At 49.4% G+C, this 18,272-nt stretch overlaps 1 protein-coding gene across 13 annotated transcripts in view; it reads left to right on the forward strand.

Moving 5' to 3' along the window:
• The window catches only part of PPP1R12B (protein phosphatase 1 regulatory subunit 12B), a 125,353-nt gene that overhangs the window by 11,838 nt on the left and 95,243 nt on the right, over positions 1-18,272 (forward strand). For all 13 annotated transcript variants that reach the window (XR_010377204.1, XR_010377205.1, XM_064477342.1 and 10 more), the window contains exon 2: positions 13,899-14,029. Coding sequence is in view for 11 of the 13 variants with exons in the window: in XM_064477342.1 (XP_064333412.1) it covers positions 13,899-14,029 (131 nt within the window). In the remaining 2 variants the exon portion in view is untranslated. The remainder of the gene's footprint in view (positions 1-13,898; positions 14,030-18,272) is intronic.

An 18,272-nucleotide genomic window follows, 5' to 3' on the forward strand; every position in this document is an offset into this window, starting at 1 on the left:
TTGGCTAATTGCTAGCACTGAAATCTATTAACAATAAATAGACCAAGAAGTAACAATCAAGAAATTAATGAAATCAATTCTGTTTTATTTAGGAACATTTGACATCAGCTGTGTCAGTAGTGATGTGTTGATGGTCATGGTGACCGTCCTCCTCTAGTTGGAAAAATTGTGGAATTTGTCTTTCTCTGTCTGGCTTACTTCACTTAGTATAATAATTTCTAGGCCCATCCGTGTTTCTGCAAATGGCATTATTTTTTGTGGCTGAGTGGTATTCCATTGTCTGTACACACCACAGCTTTTTTATCCATCCGTCTGTCAATGGACACTTAGGTCACTGCTGTGTCCTGACTGTTGTAAGCAGTGCTACTGTGAGCAGTGGGGTGCATGCGTGTTTTTGAATTAGAGTTTTCTCCAGATACAGCCCAGGAGTGGGATTGCTGGATTATATGGTAGCTCTACTTTTAGTTCTTTCAGGAATCTCTGGCGTTTTCCATAGTGGCTACACCAAGTTACATTCTCACCAATGTGGATGGACCTAGAGATGATCACACTAAGTGAAGTAAGTCAGGCAGAGAAAGATAAATATCATATGATACCACCTATATGTGGAATCTAAAAAATGACACAAATGAACTTATCTACAAGACAGAAGCATACTCACAGACATAGAAAACAGACTTATGGTTACCAAAGGGAAATGGGATAAGTTAGGAGTTTGGGGTTAGCAGGTAACTAACTACTACATATAAAATCGATAAACAACAAGGACCTACTGTGCAGCACAGGGAACTGTATTCAGTGTCTTGTAAGAACCTATAATGAAAAAGAATCTACATACGTATAACCGAGTCACTGTGCTGTACACCAGAAACTAACATGACGTTGTAAATCAACTGTACTTCAATTTTAAAAAAGTGTGTGTCTAGACAACATTCTAGAAGGATACACAACAAACTGTAGATAGTTTTCATTTTCTCTTATTCTTGCAGTAAAAATACACTTCAGTGTTACTGGATTACTTAGAAAACTCAATATGGAGAAGAGTCTGCAGGGTAACAGGCAGTGGAATAGAGCCTGGGGCAGGGGCTCAGGCACCAGGAGCACTCCTGCTGCGTCATTCAGGCCTTTTATTCCCCTGTCTCACTTGTGTCAGGAAGTAGGGGCAGTCCCTGTTCCCGGTATCACTTCCTGAGCAGTACCCTCCACCCCCTCTTGTAAGAACAGTCTTCTGCTCCTGTGATTCGCATGCCGTTTGGTGGTGCCATGTCCTTGCCCCTCATTTGTTGAAGACCACGCACAGCCTCCGTGTCACTACCATCAGACCATCCAGCACTCTGGCCTCTCAGCTTCCTCACCTCCTCATTTTGGGTGACTTATCCCTCCACCTCGCTGTCGCCCACTCCCAGTCACCCAGGCACAGTGTCACCCAGACCGCTCCTGTTCTGAGCTCCTGGCTCTGTGACCACTGCGTGCAGTGCTACGAGGTTCTCACTGGAACTCCTGGTCCTCTTCCTCACATCAGCTTCCCTCTTTATCTTGCTCAGATTCTGCATTCACTTCAGTGATGCTTTCCCTGAACCCTAAACTCCTTTACCTCGCTGAAATGTGAAACTTACCCGGTAAGGTCCTAACTCTGAGTGTGCCCAGCTCTGATTTGTCTGTGCTTCCGCCAGAGCAGCTCACATCACAGAATAGTGTAGATTTTTACCACTTTACGTTCATGGTCACCTAATTCAAGTGGATCCTTTCCAGTGTCTGGAAAGGCTGCTTCCTCCGGTCAGCCCACTGCTCCACAGATGATACCACCTCCTGCCCCTCTGCTTCTCACCCCTTGGTCTCTGCCACCGCACCAGGGAGTGCCCCTCAAAGAGCTGTCACGTGACACTTGTTAAGGTCTCGGTGGCGCTCAGGTGCTGTGTGGAGAGCTGGTGTATCAGGTGCTGCCGAGGTGAGGCCCTGGCGGGACTGATGGGGTGAGTGCTGTGGTCTCAGTTTTTAGCGCAGGGCCCCAGGCAAGGCCCTTAGCCCTGTGGAAATGAGAACCACAGTGACCACCCCCTCCTTAGAAGCTCACTGGGAGGGGTGCGTGAGTAACGAGTGGGAACAGTGCTAACTGGTGCTCAAAAGTATGTTTAGCTGTTTGATAATGTGATATTAATGTTTATTAATTAGAGTAATTACTTTTCTGTTAATTATATAAAATATAAACATTGTATTATAGACTTACTATTAATTACTATTGTAATCTATTGATTAGCTATATTAGTAATTAATGTGATAACCATCATTATTACGATTACTCCTCCCACCACCTCCATCACCATCATAGTTGTTCCTGCTGTTTCACAGATAAGATAGAAAACAGAGAAGTTAGATGAGAATTTCTTTAGCTTTTCGCCTCCAGACCACTGTGCCTCTCCGTCCACCTCCGCCGCGTGGCAGAGGTGCCCTTCCAGCTAAGGTCACCCTCTCCTTTCACGTGGCCCCTTCCAAACCCCCCTAATCCTGCTCACCTCTTGCGTTTTACAGTAACAGTCTGGCCCCTCCCTGGCCTCTAATTGTACCCCCCAGCCATATTTTTCAAGACTCTTCAGTCTTCCCTCCTTTCCCTGCTCATTCTGTTCCCGTCTCACATACACGTATCCGCATACATATGCACACAGACACATAGACACACATCCACACATACACATGCGTGCACACACACACAGACATGTATATACACGCATACATACACACATCCACATCCACACATATACACATGTCCACATACACGCGCACACACACACATATACAGACAGACACAGACACATCCACACATAAACATCCACACACATCCACACAATATATAAAGCAAAAGAAAAATACCCCAACAAACCAGTTGTGATGTTCTTTCCACAAACGTGACATTAACTTGAAAATGAAGCCCCCTACTTCATGTCACATCACATTTGTGTGCCCGGTAGACTGTGATCTGAACCTTCGCTGGACTCTCTTCCCAGTTGTTACAGTATTTGGCTGATTTTGGTGGCATTAAATTGCCTTTCAGGAATGTCCACCACTTAGTTACGTGGAAATCCCTCACCCTCCAACCTGTTCTTCTAAGACGGCGCTGTGTTTGGGAGCCGTCGTGCAGGGCACCCCAGGGCAGCGGGCAGGGGCGTGCTCCTTCAGAAGGCGCCAGCATGATTGGGACCCCGACCAACCAGGAGCAGCCCTCCCGGGGCCTTGGGAAGCCTCGGTGGCTGCACAGGGTCAGAACCGGGACCCCTGTTACGTTCTTGATCCTTGCCACCGCATCATGCTGGCACCGCTCCCGAGCTCCTTCCCTGTTCCTGGACACAGGCCCCCTTGTGTAAACAGGTGGGGTGAGCCACTGAGGGACTGAAAGCTGGTGCCATGTTATCCGTGCGTGGGCGCTGAGCTGTCCCCCGACTCGCTCCGTGCACTTGGGTGTGCCGTGGACCAACATTAATGTGACCGACTATGTCGAAATCGAATATTAGAAGTTGTTTTCACATCTAGCTACAGACACGCTTGTCGTGTGACCAGGAGATGCCTACCCTGGTTGCACTTGACGTGACTGTTGTTAACGGTAACATCAAGCAAACATGCATTGGATGCTTTTTGTGTGGGGAGCGCTGCTCTGAGCCTGCACACAGTCAGTAGGTTGCGTCTGCACACATCCAAGTCTGTTGGGAAGCTGACGGCAGTAAAACACAGGGCGTTGTCGTTTTACATTTTCAGTGAGTTGAAAAAAACGAAAGAACAATATTTTGTGATGTGAAACTTGTATGAAATTTTAATTTCAATATCCATAAAATTTTACTGAAACGCAGCGGTGCTCACTGGCGGCGTCCCTGGCTGTCTCCACCCACAGGGGCAGGGTTGAGTATTTGTGGGAGACGTACGACCTGCAGAGCCTGAAATGCTCACTGTTGCCGACTCTGCTCTGAATCAGTGCCCAAGACTGCCTCATAGTATATTTTGTTCCATAAGATAACACAAAGAACATGTGTTAACAGCAGTACTTGGATTCATGTGTTAATCTTTTTAGAATCTGTTTTCATATTTGTTACCTCATGTGTTCCCACATCAACCCTGAAATAAAGAGCAGGTTAAGTGTGGTGCTCTCTCTCCAACAGCTGGGAAGCTCCGCTGTGGAAAGGGTGGGGTGGGCTGTGACACGAGGGTCAGACCTTTTGCTGGTGTAGCATCTTGTGATGCACCTGTTCTGTTCCGAAATCTGCCCTTTCTCCCTGTCCTGGGGAAATCGCACAGCCGCTCGTGATTGGACCCCAGGCCCCTTGTGGGTGGGGCGCGGAGCCGCGCTGCAGGAGCAGGAGCTCCGCTCTCCTCGAACCTTCAGAGGAACCGTCAGGGAAGCGCTCACATGGAGGGGACGGGCTGTTCTCACACGTTTCCATGGAGACGGGCCACCGCACCGCCGGGCTCTGCTCAAAGTCTGCAGCAGTAGAGTTTTATCCTTTTTCAGGCTTTAGCTGTGCATTATTCCACCTTTGGAACGTGAGGTTCCTATCTTATCTTTTCCTGGGCTGAGGAATGCCTTCTCTTAACTAGCAAATGACAGACTCTTTCCGTGTGACTCGGCACGACCCCTGGGCTCGTCTGGGGAGTGGAGTCCAGCTCCTCCGAGTGGGCCCCGAGGGATGCTTGTGTTATTTATTGGCTTGTACCATTCATTCCGCGTCCCTCCCTCCATGGCATCGCAGTCTGAGGGTCGGACTGCAGGCTGCTGCTTTCAGGAAAAACATAGTTATTTAGAGTTTTGAGGTCTTTTTTTTTTTTTAGATTTTTGAAGTCTTAACCACTAGCTGCTGCTTTTTGAGCCCCACAGTGAATTTGTATTATCAGCAAAACTGATTACACCCAGACCTGGTCTGTTCAGTCGAGCAGAAAGAGATGCCACCTTAAGAGAGGTCAGCTGTGTTTCTGCTCACCACCAGCATCTCCTTGGCCTCTGGTGGTGCCGCGTCAGAGGGCGCAGGGAACCTTGTCTCTCACCAGGGTTTGGATGCCTCAGTGATGGCAGCACCTGGCGCAGGAAGCACGTAAGAGGGTGCTGCCCCCGCGCGCAGACCGCACCTCGGGAGAGCTCAGAGCGCAAGCAGGCCGTGACCTCTGGTCAGCCGTGTATGTGCAGTGCTGGCTGGTGAGGCTTGGCTGTGTGACGGCGTCCACTGCCGAGGTCCCGGTGGGCTGCAGGTCACGGGGCCGCGGGGCCTCCTGTGAACTTCAACTTTTCTGTATGGTTTGACCATTTTCGTAATAAAATACCTGGGGGAGTGGCTAAAGGCAGGGCTGGTAATGCAGACTGGGAAAGCGGGCTGCATACAACAGTGGAGGGGGTGGGCACGGCCCCAGGGAGGCCACTCCAGCTGCTTGTACTTGTGGGAGTCTGGCCCCAGCATTGCCACAAATTCTGATTTTTCCAAAGGTTCAAATATGGAATTTTTAATGTGAAAGTCTTTATTTCTATCATGCCACGTGGGCCAAACAAAATGCTTTTAGTTTACCAGCTATTTCCCTACCCACAGAGTTCTACTTCAGAGAAAAATCTGGCACTGTACTTTGAGTTGTAAGCCACCTCTGCTGTAGCTGACGCCTGACACTGACCCCAGGGCCCCTGCTGTGTGGGTGGCGGCAGGGCCGCTTTGCCAGAGCCCTGTGCAGTCGGCACCCTGCCAGGCTCTGAGCGCTTCCATACTCCCTGCTCCATGTTTGTGGCCTGTGACGTGGGTACTGTGACTGGTGTGGTAATTTTACAGATGCGTGAACTGAAGCATTCATGAATAACGTGGTCCAAGAGACAAAGCTACCAATTGGTTAGTCTTGGGATTTGAACCCAGGAAGTCTGTTCTGTAGTCTGCACTCCTGTCCAGGACACTGGGCCACGCAGGGTACGTGATGCTTTCCCCAGCGTCTTCTCCCAGGTAGGACCCTACGCATGGGGAGACAGGACAGGCAGTGACGTGGACTGACATTCAGTAGCTTTGTCTGTGCAAAAATATTGATGAAAACATGCTGGGAAAATAATAACTTCTTGTCTGGTATCTTCTCTGAGAAATAAAATGTGCTGTACTGATTTATACTGCCTGGGAATTCAGTCCTCCTGGGAACTCAGTCTTCCTTTAGTGTCTTTGTGACTTTTACTCCTTACCCAACTCGGGTCCCGGAGTTGCCTGCCTTCTTTTCTAGAGGCTGTCCTGACAGCCGTGGAGCAGTGCCCGGGCCATCACTTCCAGGCCGGACTCCTGCAGCTGTGAAACACTTGTCTGTGGGCACGGAGTGACCTGCAGTTACACGGAGAAGTCCTGCTCCGTGGGCACAGTCACTGCACGTGCAGGCTGCAGCAGGGTGGACCTTGGGGCTGTCGTTAAGACCGGTAGCCTGGACCTGAAGGCAGTTTCTTATCCAGGCTCATGCTAATGAACAGTGGTAACCAAAGCACTTCAGTGGGAACTTTGTGTTTTGCATCGAGTCTAGTCAGGAGTGACCAAGTCAACTCAACCAGTTGCCACATTTCTCATAGGAAATTATCGGAGAGCTGACTAATACCAGCCTACCCTGTGTGTGCTGAAGCAGAGTTATTTTAGGAAGTTAGTATCAGGGATTGAAAATGTTCCATGGGCCAAACGGTGCCTTGAGCTGGGCCCAGGGATGCTGCTCTGTACCCCCCTAGATTGGCAGGTGAAAACTTCGGTGGTTCTACCACTGAATGTGTGATGTTAAATAGTTCATTGAACTTTTCTGGGCCTAGTTTCTGCATCTGGAAAATGAGAAGTCCCAGGCTTTCTGCTCTAGCTGACACATACTTTGGGTTATGATGTGCTTTTCCCAAGGACCCTCGTTTGGTCAAGTCTGTTGAGGTGAATCATTCCCTTGCTTGGTGGGCCTCTGCCCTCACGTGTGGAGCTGCAGGGACAGCCTCTCGTGGCTTTGTTTCCACACGGTGGTCGGGCTGACTCGGCTCTGTGCGCTCCTGACCTGGGAGAACTCACGCTCGGGAGTTTTACCGCGTTGTCAGGCCTCATGGTTCCCCTCACTGCTAGGGGTACCAGCGAGAGGTGATGCAGGGCCCTGGGGAGGAGCTGCAGAACTTCTCTTTGCCGGGTAACCCTGGGCTCCGGGGAGACGCAGCTCTCACCTCCTAGGCCTTCGTGTCCTTTCCTCCCGGCCGTCAGACGCCCACCTTGGTGATGGGTCAGATCAGATGTGTGCCCTGGGTGGGGCAGGAGTTGCCGAGGTGACGCCTTTCAGATGACTGAACGGGCTTTTCCTCATGTAGGGGCACGGAGAAGGCGGAGGGAACTCGAAGGGTGGGGATTGTGGCACATAGAGGAGGTAAAGTTAGAACCCACGATGAACATAGTTTTGAAATCTAAATACTGTCAACGCTTCGGCATTGTGGGACTTGTTCTTAACTGAACGAACGTGTTCTCTGGTCCCAGATTGTGAACGTTTGCAGTCTTGGGGTGATATGCCAGTTTATTGAGAACAAGAATCTCAGTCAGTGTGACACCTCACGGAAAATTCTTTACTCTGCTGTCTCACTTGCTCTCTCCCCGGAAAGGCCACAGATCTGTGTCCAGAGCCTGCCTGACCACTGAGTACATAATCAGATACAGTTCTCACCACCTGGGAGCCAAGCTGTCTGTGCCAGTGGGGTTGGGAGTCTTTGGCACACTGCTGGCAGTTGTCACCTGTCCTGAGTGTCACTCAAGCAGTGGCTGCACTGTCCTGCGGTGGGTGGGCCCCGGCGGTCTGACCTGCGGTGTGTGGAGGCTTCTTGTGGTGCTGCCCTGCTGATGCTGAGACTCCAAGCGTCCTGACTCCTTTCTCACCTTTAATCTACCGGCCTAAGTCCCTGCTGTGTGGTGGGGCTGCCTTGCCAGAGCAGGGCTTTAACCCAGACGTGCTGGGTTTCACGGCAGGCCTGTCCCTCAGCGTGGCCCCAGTTTCAGCTGCGGTCCTCAGCCAGCAGGCTCCCGCAGCACGCCCAGTGGGAGCACATGGTCCAGGCTTTCAGGGCATTTGCTACTTGGGCTGAAAATTGACTTTAAAACCTTCTATTAAATGTAGTTATTTTAAGAAGTGGTGTGATTAATTTTCCGACCACTTCCATCTGGGGAAGAAGGGGTGAGTCACTGCTGCGGTTTTGGTCCATCCAAGGAATGAGTACGGTGGGCCCTCCAGGCTCTGACTCCCCCTTCTGCCCAGTCTGGGCCGAATGTGTTCTTTTCCCAGATGTTCATTTCCCAGTTTGTGACAGATGACCGCAAACTTGGAGGCGTAAGACGAGAAGTGTATTCTGTCACAGTTCTGGAGCCACACATCTGAAATCCCGGCGTTGTTAGGGCCACACTCACTCTGGAGGCTCCAGGGGAAAATTGGTTCTTTGCCTCTTCCAGCTTCTGGTGACCCTCGCGTGTGCTCCAGTCTCTGCCTCCTTGGCCTTCCTGCCCCTCCTCTCCTGCGTTTGTCACCTCTCTCTCTCCCTGCCTGCCCGTGTCTTATGAGGACACTTGTCTTGGATTTAGGTTTCACTTGGATAATCCAGGAGGACCTTCTCGCCTCAAGATCCTTAATTGCACCTGCAGAGACCCCCTTTCCAAGTCAGGCCACTCATGGTCCCGAGGGTTAGGTGTGGATGTGTCTTCTGGGGCCGCCACCCAGCACACTGCTCCAGTGGAGAGGGGCGTGTGAGCCATGCAGCTTGTGTGGGCGGCAGCACGTGCAGCACCCGCGGTCCGGCCTGCGCCCCTGGCGGATGTGCTGTGTGAGTGTTGGTGGGGTGAGCTGCCGAGAAGTCTGGATGAGTCTAGATAACTGTGAATTAACTGAGTATGTAGGAAATGTGACTTTCTACACGTCTGGGCATTCATTCTTTTCATTCAACAAATGTCTATGGAGGCCCTGTTACCTGCCAGGGTATTTGGGTATTTGGGGTATATCAGTGAACAGATCAGCCAGAGAGTCCTGCCCTGCTCTGTTAGCAGTGACTTGAGAGTTTTTAACAGGTGATTCAGGGGTTTGGTGTTTGATAAATATTTTTGTGAAAGAAGTTAGGCTCCTTGCTGTTACCTCCAAGCAAGTAGGGTTTTCAACATAAAGTTGAAATTACATAATTTGGGGAATTACATAAACTTTGAGTTATATGAACTATATAGGAATTAAGTATTATCATTGAACTATGTAAGTTTTGGGAGTTTAAGGATAAAATAGTGAAAGGTATGGAATGGGGATATATTCCCAACACTTTTGTCTGCATGATTGGTTGAAATCAAGGCAAGTCTGGGCTAAACATATCCAAACGGGTAGGTGCCCCGTGCTCACGGCCCAGTGCCCGCCGCACCTCCCTGCGGTGGCCGGGTGCTGCAGGGCGAGGCTGTCCTGCCCGAGGCAGGCCGTCCTGGTAGGTCTGAGACATGGCCACAAGGTCGCTGTCAGAGCCAGCGGCACTTGGTGGTGGTGACAGTTGCAGGCTATTTTGGGAGCGGAGGAGGCTGTGTTTTGTTGGCCTCCTCTGCGCTCCCGCATTTAACTCTGGCCACGATGGGCCGCCAGCCGCTTTTGCCTTTGAGGTAGAGAGAGCAGTGCCTGGTGCAGCAGGGTGGCTGCGGTGCTCTTTCCCCATTTTATGGGTGAGATCGAGGATTTTTCCTTATAGATAGCTCGTTATTGCCAGGGCAATGTGACACGCTGATTTTAGGGAGCTTTAAATTACTGCCCGGTTGGTCATCTTTCTGATAGCACTCTGGACTAATGATTAAACAGTAACTGTTTTTCTTAAGGAGCCCAGAGCTTCAGGTTGCTACTGTAGGGATAGTCTGTGTGTCTGGGAGTGCAGAATAGGAGATGGACGGAAGCCACAGCACCGGAAGTAGGGCTAAATGCAGAGGGCTCCCCACTGATGTGACAGGTGACATCAAACTGGTTTAGTCTCCTTTGTCCAGGGAAGGGAGAGCCCCTTGTGTTTGGAAGGGTCAGTCCAGCCCGCATGGAGGTGTGGCTGGAGCCGTGGCCCAACGCAGCTCATGGCCTCTGCCCCTCCAGCCAGGGTGCTGCCCTCCGGGTGAGTGAGCAGCGCAGCTGCAGACCAGGACGGGGGCGGGGGTGCAGAAGGGCGCCTAAATTTAGTAATTATTTAGTTGAGAACATTTTTGTCTCTCCTCCATGGCTTCAGGCATATTCCTTCTTCTGGAGGCAAAAAAACTCCTAAAAAACAGATCAACAACTAACAAACTCCAAAATAGTTCAAAGACATTTTAAACCAAGCTGCCTTCCTCCCGTGAGTTACTGGAGCCAGAGGGCAGAGGCGAGTGAGGAGTAAGTGTGTGGTTCGTGCTTTTCTCTGGGGAAGCGGTTGCTGTTAAACCACTGGCCTAAAAACAACAGCAGTGCCGGGCGCTGTTCCAAGGGCACGTCTCCTTCACTCCTCACAGAGTCCTGCGCGGCGCTGGTGTTCCCACACTGCAGACGAGGACACTGGCGCTCACTTCTGTGCCTCACTCCAGGGGATGCACTGGCAGCGCTGGTGTGCACTCCCAGGTCTGCCTGACTCTAGAGCCAACCCTTGCCCAGTACAGTGTCCTTCACTTGGGGAACAGTCTAACAGTTGTCCTGCTTAATTTTCTCTGAGATGATTCTTTGGAGATTGATGCTCCGTCAAGTGACGTTGCAGGTTAGGTCAGCTTTTTGTTGTTATTGTCTCGAACATCGTCACAGTGTCATTCTTATAAAAGTCCTGTGTCAGGGATTCATAGACAGCAATGATCATGATCCTGAAAAAGAAGAGAACTAAAGTTTTGATGGGACAAAGGAGGTTAAGAAAAGGAAGGAGAGAAGTAAGAGGGAAGGAAAGAGAACAGACAGTTTCTCCTGTTTGATACCTGGACGAGGTGGGCTTGTTTTAGGCTCCCTGGAATTTGACTGCTGTCATTGTCAAAGAGCAGAGAATGATCTTGAAAACACTGGCTTCCACAATTCTGCCTGATGGTGGTGTGACCACTGGCTAAAGTTTTAGGCTGTTCCTCTCTGAGAGCAAGAAGACGTTGACCCAGCTGCTTGGCACATTTGACCTTCTTGGTGCAGGACTTCATTATTACCTGGGCAAAGAGTATACTCAACCTCTAGGACGCTTTCTTCTCCTTGGACTTCATACCCTTTTGAAAAGTACCCTCTTCTGTCCTTTCACTCAGCCTTTATTCAGTTTTTAGTGAAGTCCTCTGCAAGGGGTTGGCTGATTCTCACCCCGAGGGGACTGCAGACAGCCAGTATGCAGTACGTGAGAGACTGAGTGGTAAGTGTAATTAAAAAATATTATGAATAGTTATGAAATGCTTTACATGGTAGCGAGGTATAGAGTAAATGGGGAATGCCTGTAGAAGTTGATAAACCTAAGAAAATATAATAGAAGAAATGTAATTGTTGGAGCTTGTTGAAAAAGAGACCATTATGGATGCTGGCTATAAAAGTCATCTGGCCTCAAAAGGTTAGGTTGAAGGAAATACTACGTTGCACCAAATCAATCTAGGTTGATATTTAGCTAATCTCACTAATTGTAAAAAGTGGTATCAAATGGTTTGGGGAAAATGAACAAAGATGCTTTTTGTAACCAAGGTTCCCTAATTAAATGTCTATCTAGATCGAATCAACCTTTTTTCATCCATCCTTTGTGAAAGCAGGATTGACACGAGGTTTCTCTGGAGAGGTTTCCTGTAAGTCCTTCTCAGTAAGAGCTGCAGAGCTACAGAGACTCTCTGGAGTTCTAACCTGAGCTCTTCCCACTGTAATCTCGCTCTTAACAGCTGGTCACTATCACCATGAAGTGTCCCTTGTTATGTCTGACTGAAGACAGCAGTCCTTGAACTGCTCCAGCTCAGGATTCCTTTACACCCTGAACATTTATTCAGGACCCCTTTAGGTTATATATGTTATTATGTGTTACTGAAAAATCTTGGACATGTGTACTTACTAATTCATTTAAAATAGCAGTAACCCATTGCATGTTAATACAAATCACATTTTGATTGAAAAGAGCTATATACTTTCGAAAATAAAAAGTAATGAGAAGAGTGGCATTGCGTTACATTTTTACAGATCTCTCTTGGTGTCTGCGTTTAGCCTGTTGTGGTAGTTGTTTGACAAGTATTTGAAGGCAGTCCGGCCTCACACGGGTGTCTCTTTGGGAAAGGGAGGAGGGTTTTCAGTCTGTCCAGCTGTGGCGTCCTTCTCAGGGACTACCCCCCAAACACCAGCAAGTGGTAGTTTCTTAAATACGAGTTGCAGTGTGGAATCTGAAACCATCTCAGTGAACTTTCCTTACTTTGTGACATTAAATCCAGTGGTCAGACTTGTACTTTGAATGAATCCTTTACCCACGTGTGATCTTCTAACACCAGGCATGTGATTATTTGGAAAATATGGGTTCATTGAGTTATGCCAGTCTTCCAAATGTTAATACATTTCAGTCCATAATATCAAAAAACCCCATTTGTTGATAATCCCACTGATCGCATCAGGAAAGTGAGCATTAGGAAGCTGTCGAGCTAACAATAGTGGGTGTGTTTCCCCGAATTCTGGTTTTCCTTGGAGGATCCAATTTTATCATTGGCAACAAATATTAGTTATTTCTTTGAAGTGACAGGCTCACCACATTCATTTTCAAGTCTCAGTCATCATAATTTATGGTCGCTCTTCTGTATAAAAACCTCATTCCATGACAAAAGCTGCTAGTCCATCCTGCAACTCAGACAGACACGCAGCCACCGCGCTTTGCCATGGTTCCTCACGCAGGCTGAGAGGGAGACTCACGGTCAAGGGCGAGGTTGAATAAAGTTAATAATTCTTACTGCTTCCTCAAGGTCATTCTCAAGTGACTCTGGCCTTTTGGGGGCTTTGTTTTCCTGTGAGCCTTACATGGCGGGGAAGTGCCACGAACGTGAGCATCCTTTGGCGCCTCCCTCGACTCTTGCGAAGGCTCTGGTTCGCCCCGCCGTGCCTTTGAGACTCGTGCTGACGGCAGCACAGCGGAAGAGCAGGTCATGTCCTCATATTGTTATAAACGTCGTTTTGATCTGGATAATTGTTTCTGACAGTTTTTTTGAAAAGAGGAATCTCATTTGTTTCTGGGCCCTGCTTATCTCAACTGTTTGGAACTGCTGAGCCTTGACAATGATGCCCTTTATCTGTGTGGCCTGCGTACCCCCTTTTATCCTGCAGCCGTGGCAGGACAGCCTTGGACCCCGCGGGTCTCACCGCCATTGGTGCTGTCTCTGTCAGGCTCGCGGTGGGCCCCGTGCCTTTATTCACAGAGCCCCTCTGCTCCTCCTCACTGCTACAGTGAGACTGGCAGCCAGACGCCCTGACCACCCATAGCCGCAGACAGGCTTTGCTTGTTGTCTGGAGCTGTTCAGGAGATGCTGAAAAGAAAATATGTTTCTTCTGTTGGAAGGCTCAGCGTCCCCTTTCCTACCAAGGCAGGGACTGTCCAGCAACCCAGAGCCATAAACTCAGCTCCCCACTGGGAAAGTAGCATTTGAGCCTGTGGGACTGCTTTCCTTCAAAATTCATAAGCAGATTTGTGGTTTCTAACATTCCCCCTTCTCTGTAACGATGTGGTCCTTTGCAAATCTCTTTACTCATTCGGTCCTAGCAGTGCTGTCGGGAGGGTTATACCTGTTGCACAGCTGAGGTGCTGGGGCGTGGAGACAGTCAGGGCTTTGCAGGGGGTCACACAGCTGTGAGGCTGCCCTCGGACGCTTGTCAGCGTGCTCAGACTGTCAGGGCGCTATGTTGTCAGCGTCCAGGGCAGCGCGGCCGGGGTGGAACCCAGCACTTGCTTGTTGAGTAAATGAATGGACTTCTTTTTTCAGGCTTGTATTGATGAAAATTTGGACATGGTGAAGTTTCTGGTGGAGAACGGGGCCAGCGTCAACCAGCAGGACAACGAGGGCTGGACGCCGCTTCACGCCGCGGCTTCCTGCGGCTACCTCAACATAGCGGAGTGAGTCTCGGTGCGGGCGTGCGCTACTTGTAGGTGGCCTTCAGTTCCCGTCTGCTCTTAAGAATTTGAATTTCATAGTTGCAATCTCTCTTTATTACAAATTATAAAAGCAGGAAGTTGAATTATCTTTAAGGAATACCTGATACCAGGCTTTACATAGCTGCTAAATGCGAGTGTTCAGTTGACATTTTTGCATGCTTCTGGGTTCAGGTAGCCTGGGTCTGTTGGGACATGTGGGGCGGTTGGTGCCTGTTGCTCTGTCTCGGCTCACTCTTTGGGCGACGGTAGCTGGGCATGTGTGCAGGCAGGCCTGGCGGGTTTTCTGGACTTCTTTGTAAAGCTGTTTTATTCAAAAAAAAAAAAAATCAGTGCTTGGTACAAATGAGGGTGGCAAACACTGGGCACACTGATCACAGAGCTGGCGCAGGTCTCAGTGGGATGGTCTGCCAAACCACCAGAAAAGTGGGGCGTGCCTGGGCCTGGCGGGCCTCATGTGGGCACAGGGTGCCTGGGGCGTCAGAGCTGCTGAGTGACGCCTGTTGGGGATGAGTAGTCAGGGTAGGAAGGAGACCTTGGCCCTGAAACAGCTCTGAAATGAGACATCAAGTGCATCCAGGTGAGAGTGAATTTACATGCTCAGGTGAATCCTCTGAATAAAAATCACGATGTTCTGTTGCCCTTGGAACATCAGATGGCTTGTTTTAAGGCCCTTTTCAGTTCAGTGGGGGCCTGTCCCGTCCCTCCTGGTGAGCAAACAGAAAGAGTGCTGTGGGCAGCCCTGGGGCTTCCAGAGGAGTCCGACATGGGCGTGGGAGCCGGCGCAGCGGCATGGCTGTTCCACGGGGCTGCTCACTGCCGGGACCCACGCCAGCAGGAAGCCTGTGCCATTCTCTTCAGTCTCGGTTCTTCGCTCTGTTCTGAGTCAGAGAGAGCCAGTCTCCCTCTCTCCCTGCGCTGACCCTCCCAGGTCTCCCAGGAGGGGCTCCGACTCTCAGCTTAAGTCCAACATTCAGACACCTAAGAGTTAAGGTGGCTTCCTCAGAGATCTCAATTTTTACTTTAAAACGTACCTGAGAAACATCTATAGGACATGTTGACCCCCCATCATGGATGTTTGATTGTTTGTTCAGGTGGCTTGTTTGTGATTTTTGAGCTTCCAAATCTCATTGCAGCCAAGGATTTCACTCTTTCTCACTGGAAGGTAACAAGCAGAACACGAGCTCAGAGCCAGGCTCACTTGTGTTGGTGGACTCCCTGGGTCTCTTTCTTTCCTCCTCCTGTGACGCTGAATACAGAGAATGGCTGAAAACGCTTTTTTTTTTTTTTTTTTTACAGTGGTGTCTTTGATTCATCTTTATGGATGGACAGAGTTCCTTCGGAAATAAGTTCAAAATTTAACAGTCCTTTGCCCAAATACATACTACCTTGAATGAAATGAATTGGGGAGTGTTACTGTCCCCTTGTACAAATGGCCACTAACCAGACGTGTGGAAATCTGACCGGGAAAGGTGGTCCGAAGCGGAGCCCCTTGCGAGGGTGAGGTGGTCCCCCCCCCTCGGCTATGCACGTCACCGCGAGACATCTGTCTCCTTGGCTGTGCACGCAGCACCGCCTTCTAGACAGAGGAAAAGACCCCCGGCTTCCGTCACTCATTTTCGTGGCTTTGCTTCGGGCCTGTGAGCAGTGCTTAGATGAGATCAGTCATTTTGTCATTATTCTTATTGTGTCTTAAAGATCTTCAACTTTATACTCTTGGATTCCTAGAATCATTAGAGACTCTAAATTCTGAAGGCGTGTGAATGAAGAGGAGGCAGGCTGGCTTCCCGGGAAGGGGGCCGAGTGCTTGCTACCTCTCGTTCCGAGACCACCGTTTTTGTCTCATATTTGAACTCAGTGTGATGTATTTTCGCAAAGCGGTTAGAGACTACTTTTCCCTTACTTTGAGTTCAGGCTTACTGCCAGTCAGCTGGACGTTCTGCGTTTCTGTCACCACAAGTGCTAACCTTAGGAGCAGTAGCCTGGCCCGAGAGCGCAGCACCTAGTTTGGCTTTATAGTTTACTGGGTGCTAGCTTATTCTGAGTTTTAAAATAGTAGCACAAAGACCTTCTCTCAGTGATGAGTTAGGAAGGATCCAAAAGCTGTGTTTTCTAAAGGGCATATTTCATGAGCTAACAAGCGTTTCTGGGTAACTTAGCACGAGTCTCAGGAGTAAAGTAAATATTTCTTCGTAAGTTGGTATTTATTCTTGTTCAGGTAAAAGTGTGCAACTAAAGAGAGTTTTGCTTTTTTCCCCCTGAAAATGGTCTCGGAAGATAGCCTTACTTAACAACAATCTCTCTGATTTGTGGGGAGCCAGATCCCTTTCTAGAAACGAGTCTTGACTGTGGGCCTGCGAGCACGTCAGGAAAGAGAACGCAGGGTCTGTGCACCCAGGTGACAGTGTGCCTGGTCCGTAGGGGTTGGAAGATGTCGGAGCAGATGGGTTCGGGCACTCCACTTATTTCCAGCAGTGTCTGTGGGTTGCTAAGAGAAAAGACAAGGTGTCGGTGTCAATGTCACAACAGTGACGCTGGCGAGGAAGATACTGCTGTGGTCCTCAGGGGCGTTTGGCCTGACTGAGCCGGGTGTCGTGACAGAGGCCCAGACTGGTGCTGGGAGTGCAGGGTTGAAGGAGGGAGACAGGACTGCGGGTGTGAGGATGGGTGGGGGCACGTCATGTGGACCTAGGAAGACGTGAAAGGAGAAGGGGACAGTGTCTGGTCAGCTGGAGGAGACTCCTTGGGCGTAGGGGACAGCTGGTGGGTGGGTGTGTTTGGGGACAGTTTGATTAGCATGTCAGGTGCTCTTACTGAGTGCTTGCTGTGTGTAATACCTGCATTTTGACGTCTCAGGGTTATGGACGTGTAGTTGAATGTTCTTTGACCTGAAGAGGAGAGGCAGAAAGAGGGGCGCTAAGTGTTTGGGAGTGCGGGTGCCTGCGGGCGGGGGCTGCCCTCGGGGCTCAGTGCGCATGGAGGTTACCTTAGAGGAGAAAGACTGTCTCGCTCTGCGTCTGGAGAGGAGGGACGGAGACAGCTGAGAAGTAGCTGACGCTGTGTATGTGGGACCCAGCTGCGGATGGGAAACATGTATGGAGGCTCTGTCTCTACCAGGCGCTAGGCAGTGAAAAAGCAGAAGCACGCCCTTAATCTAGCCCTCTTGCTCCTTCTGCTCTGCCCCCTCTGTGGACACAGCGGCCAGATGCCGATTCTCTTTTAAGAATGTCCCACAGCATCTAGACGCGGCACCTCAGGCATGGTAGGGGGCCAGTAAATGTGTACTGGATTGTTGAATGGTTGGGGTCTAATTTAAATAGTTTTCTTTCTTCTTTAAACACCCTGGGGTATTGGGTAGAGCCCCCAGCATTACTGGGATTCTACTTATTGGCCCCGGAGTCAAGTGATTAAGGCAGAGATGAGCTAGACTTGAGGTCAGAAGGCTGGGGCCACAGCTCTGCCACCCGCCACCCGTGCGGTTTTGAGGAGATTGCGCAACACAGATGACCCTCGGTTTCCTGAAGTGGGGCCGGCACCATCCAACTTGCCTACCTCATAGAATTGTCTAGGGCTCGTTATGTAATTCTGCATGAAAGCACTTTGGAAATCAAAAAGGATCTTCTGTACTTCAATTAAAAAAAGAAGGATCCAGGTGAGGTAGAAATTTTCAGAGTGTTCTTCTTCGGGATCAGGTGTTGTATTTCAGTATAGAATCTGATGGTTTTGAGTTTGAACAATTCGTGTCTTCAGCAGTTTAGTTTCCTCTTAGAGAGGATTTCATGTAGAGGGCTGGTTGAAGGGAGAGTTCTGTGGAAGCATAATTTAGGCAGATTCATGCAAATTTAAATTCATCCTTTATTTTTCTGTTTTCATTCCCCAGCAGTACTTAATATACTCTTAATGTGGCATTGGGAAAGTTTTTGTGAGAATTACTTTTTTATATGTCTTCAGGGGCCTCTCATTCTCAATATTACAAGTGTAATAACTCCTCTGGAACTTGTGTTTGGACTTCAGGGACGGTGGCTGGGTTTTAGGGCTGCATGTCTCCCTTGTGGTATTTAAATGTTCTCTTGCTATCCACGGGAATTGGAGAGGGGTTAGAAGTACCAGCGTGAAAGAAATCCTGTTTGAAGTCAATGTTCTTGTCAAGAAACAGATGCTTTTAACCCGAGTCATTGAAGGCTAATGGGGTTGTCAGGAATTAACA

This window comes from Camelus dromedarius, chromosome 21, assembly GCF_036321535.1.
Source record: "Camelus dromedarius isolate mCamDro1 chromosome 21, mCamDro1.pat, whole genome shotgun sequence".
NCBI lineage: Eukaryota > Metazoa > Chordata > Mammalia > Artiodactyla > Camelidae > Camelus > Camelus dromedarius.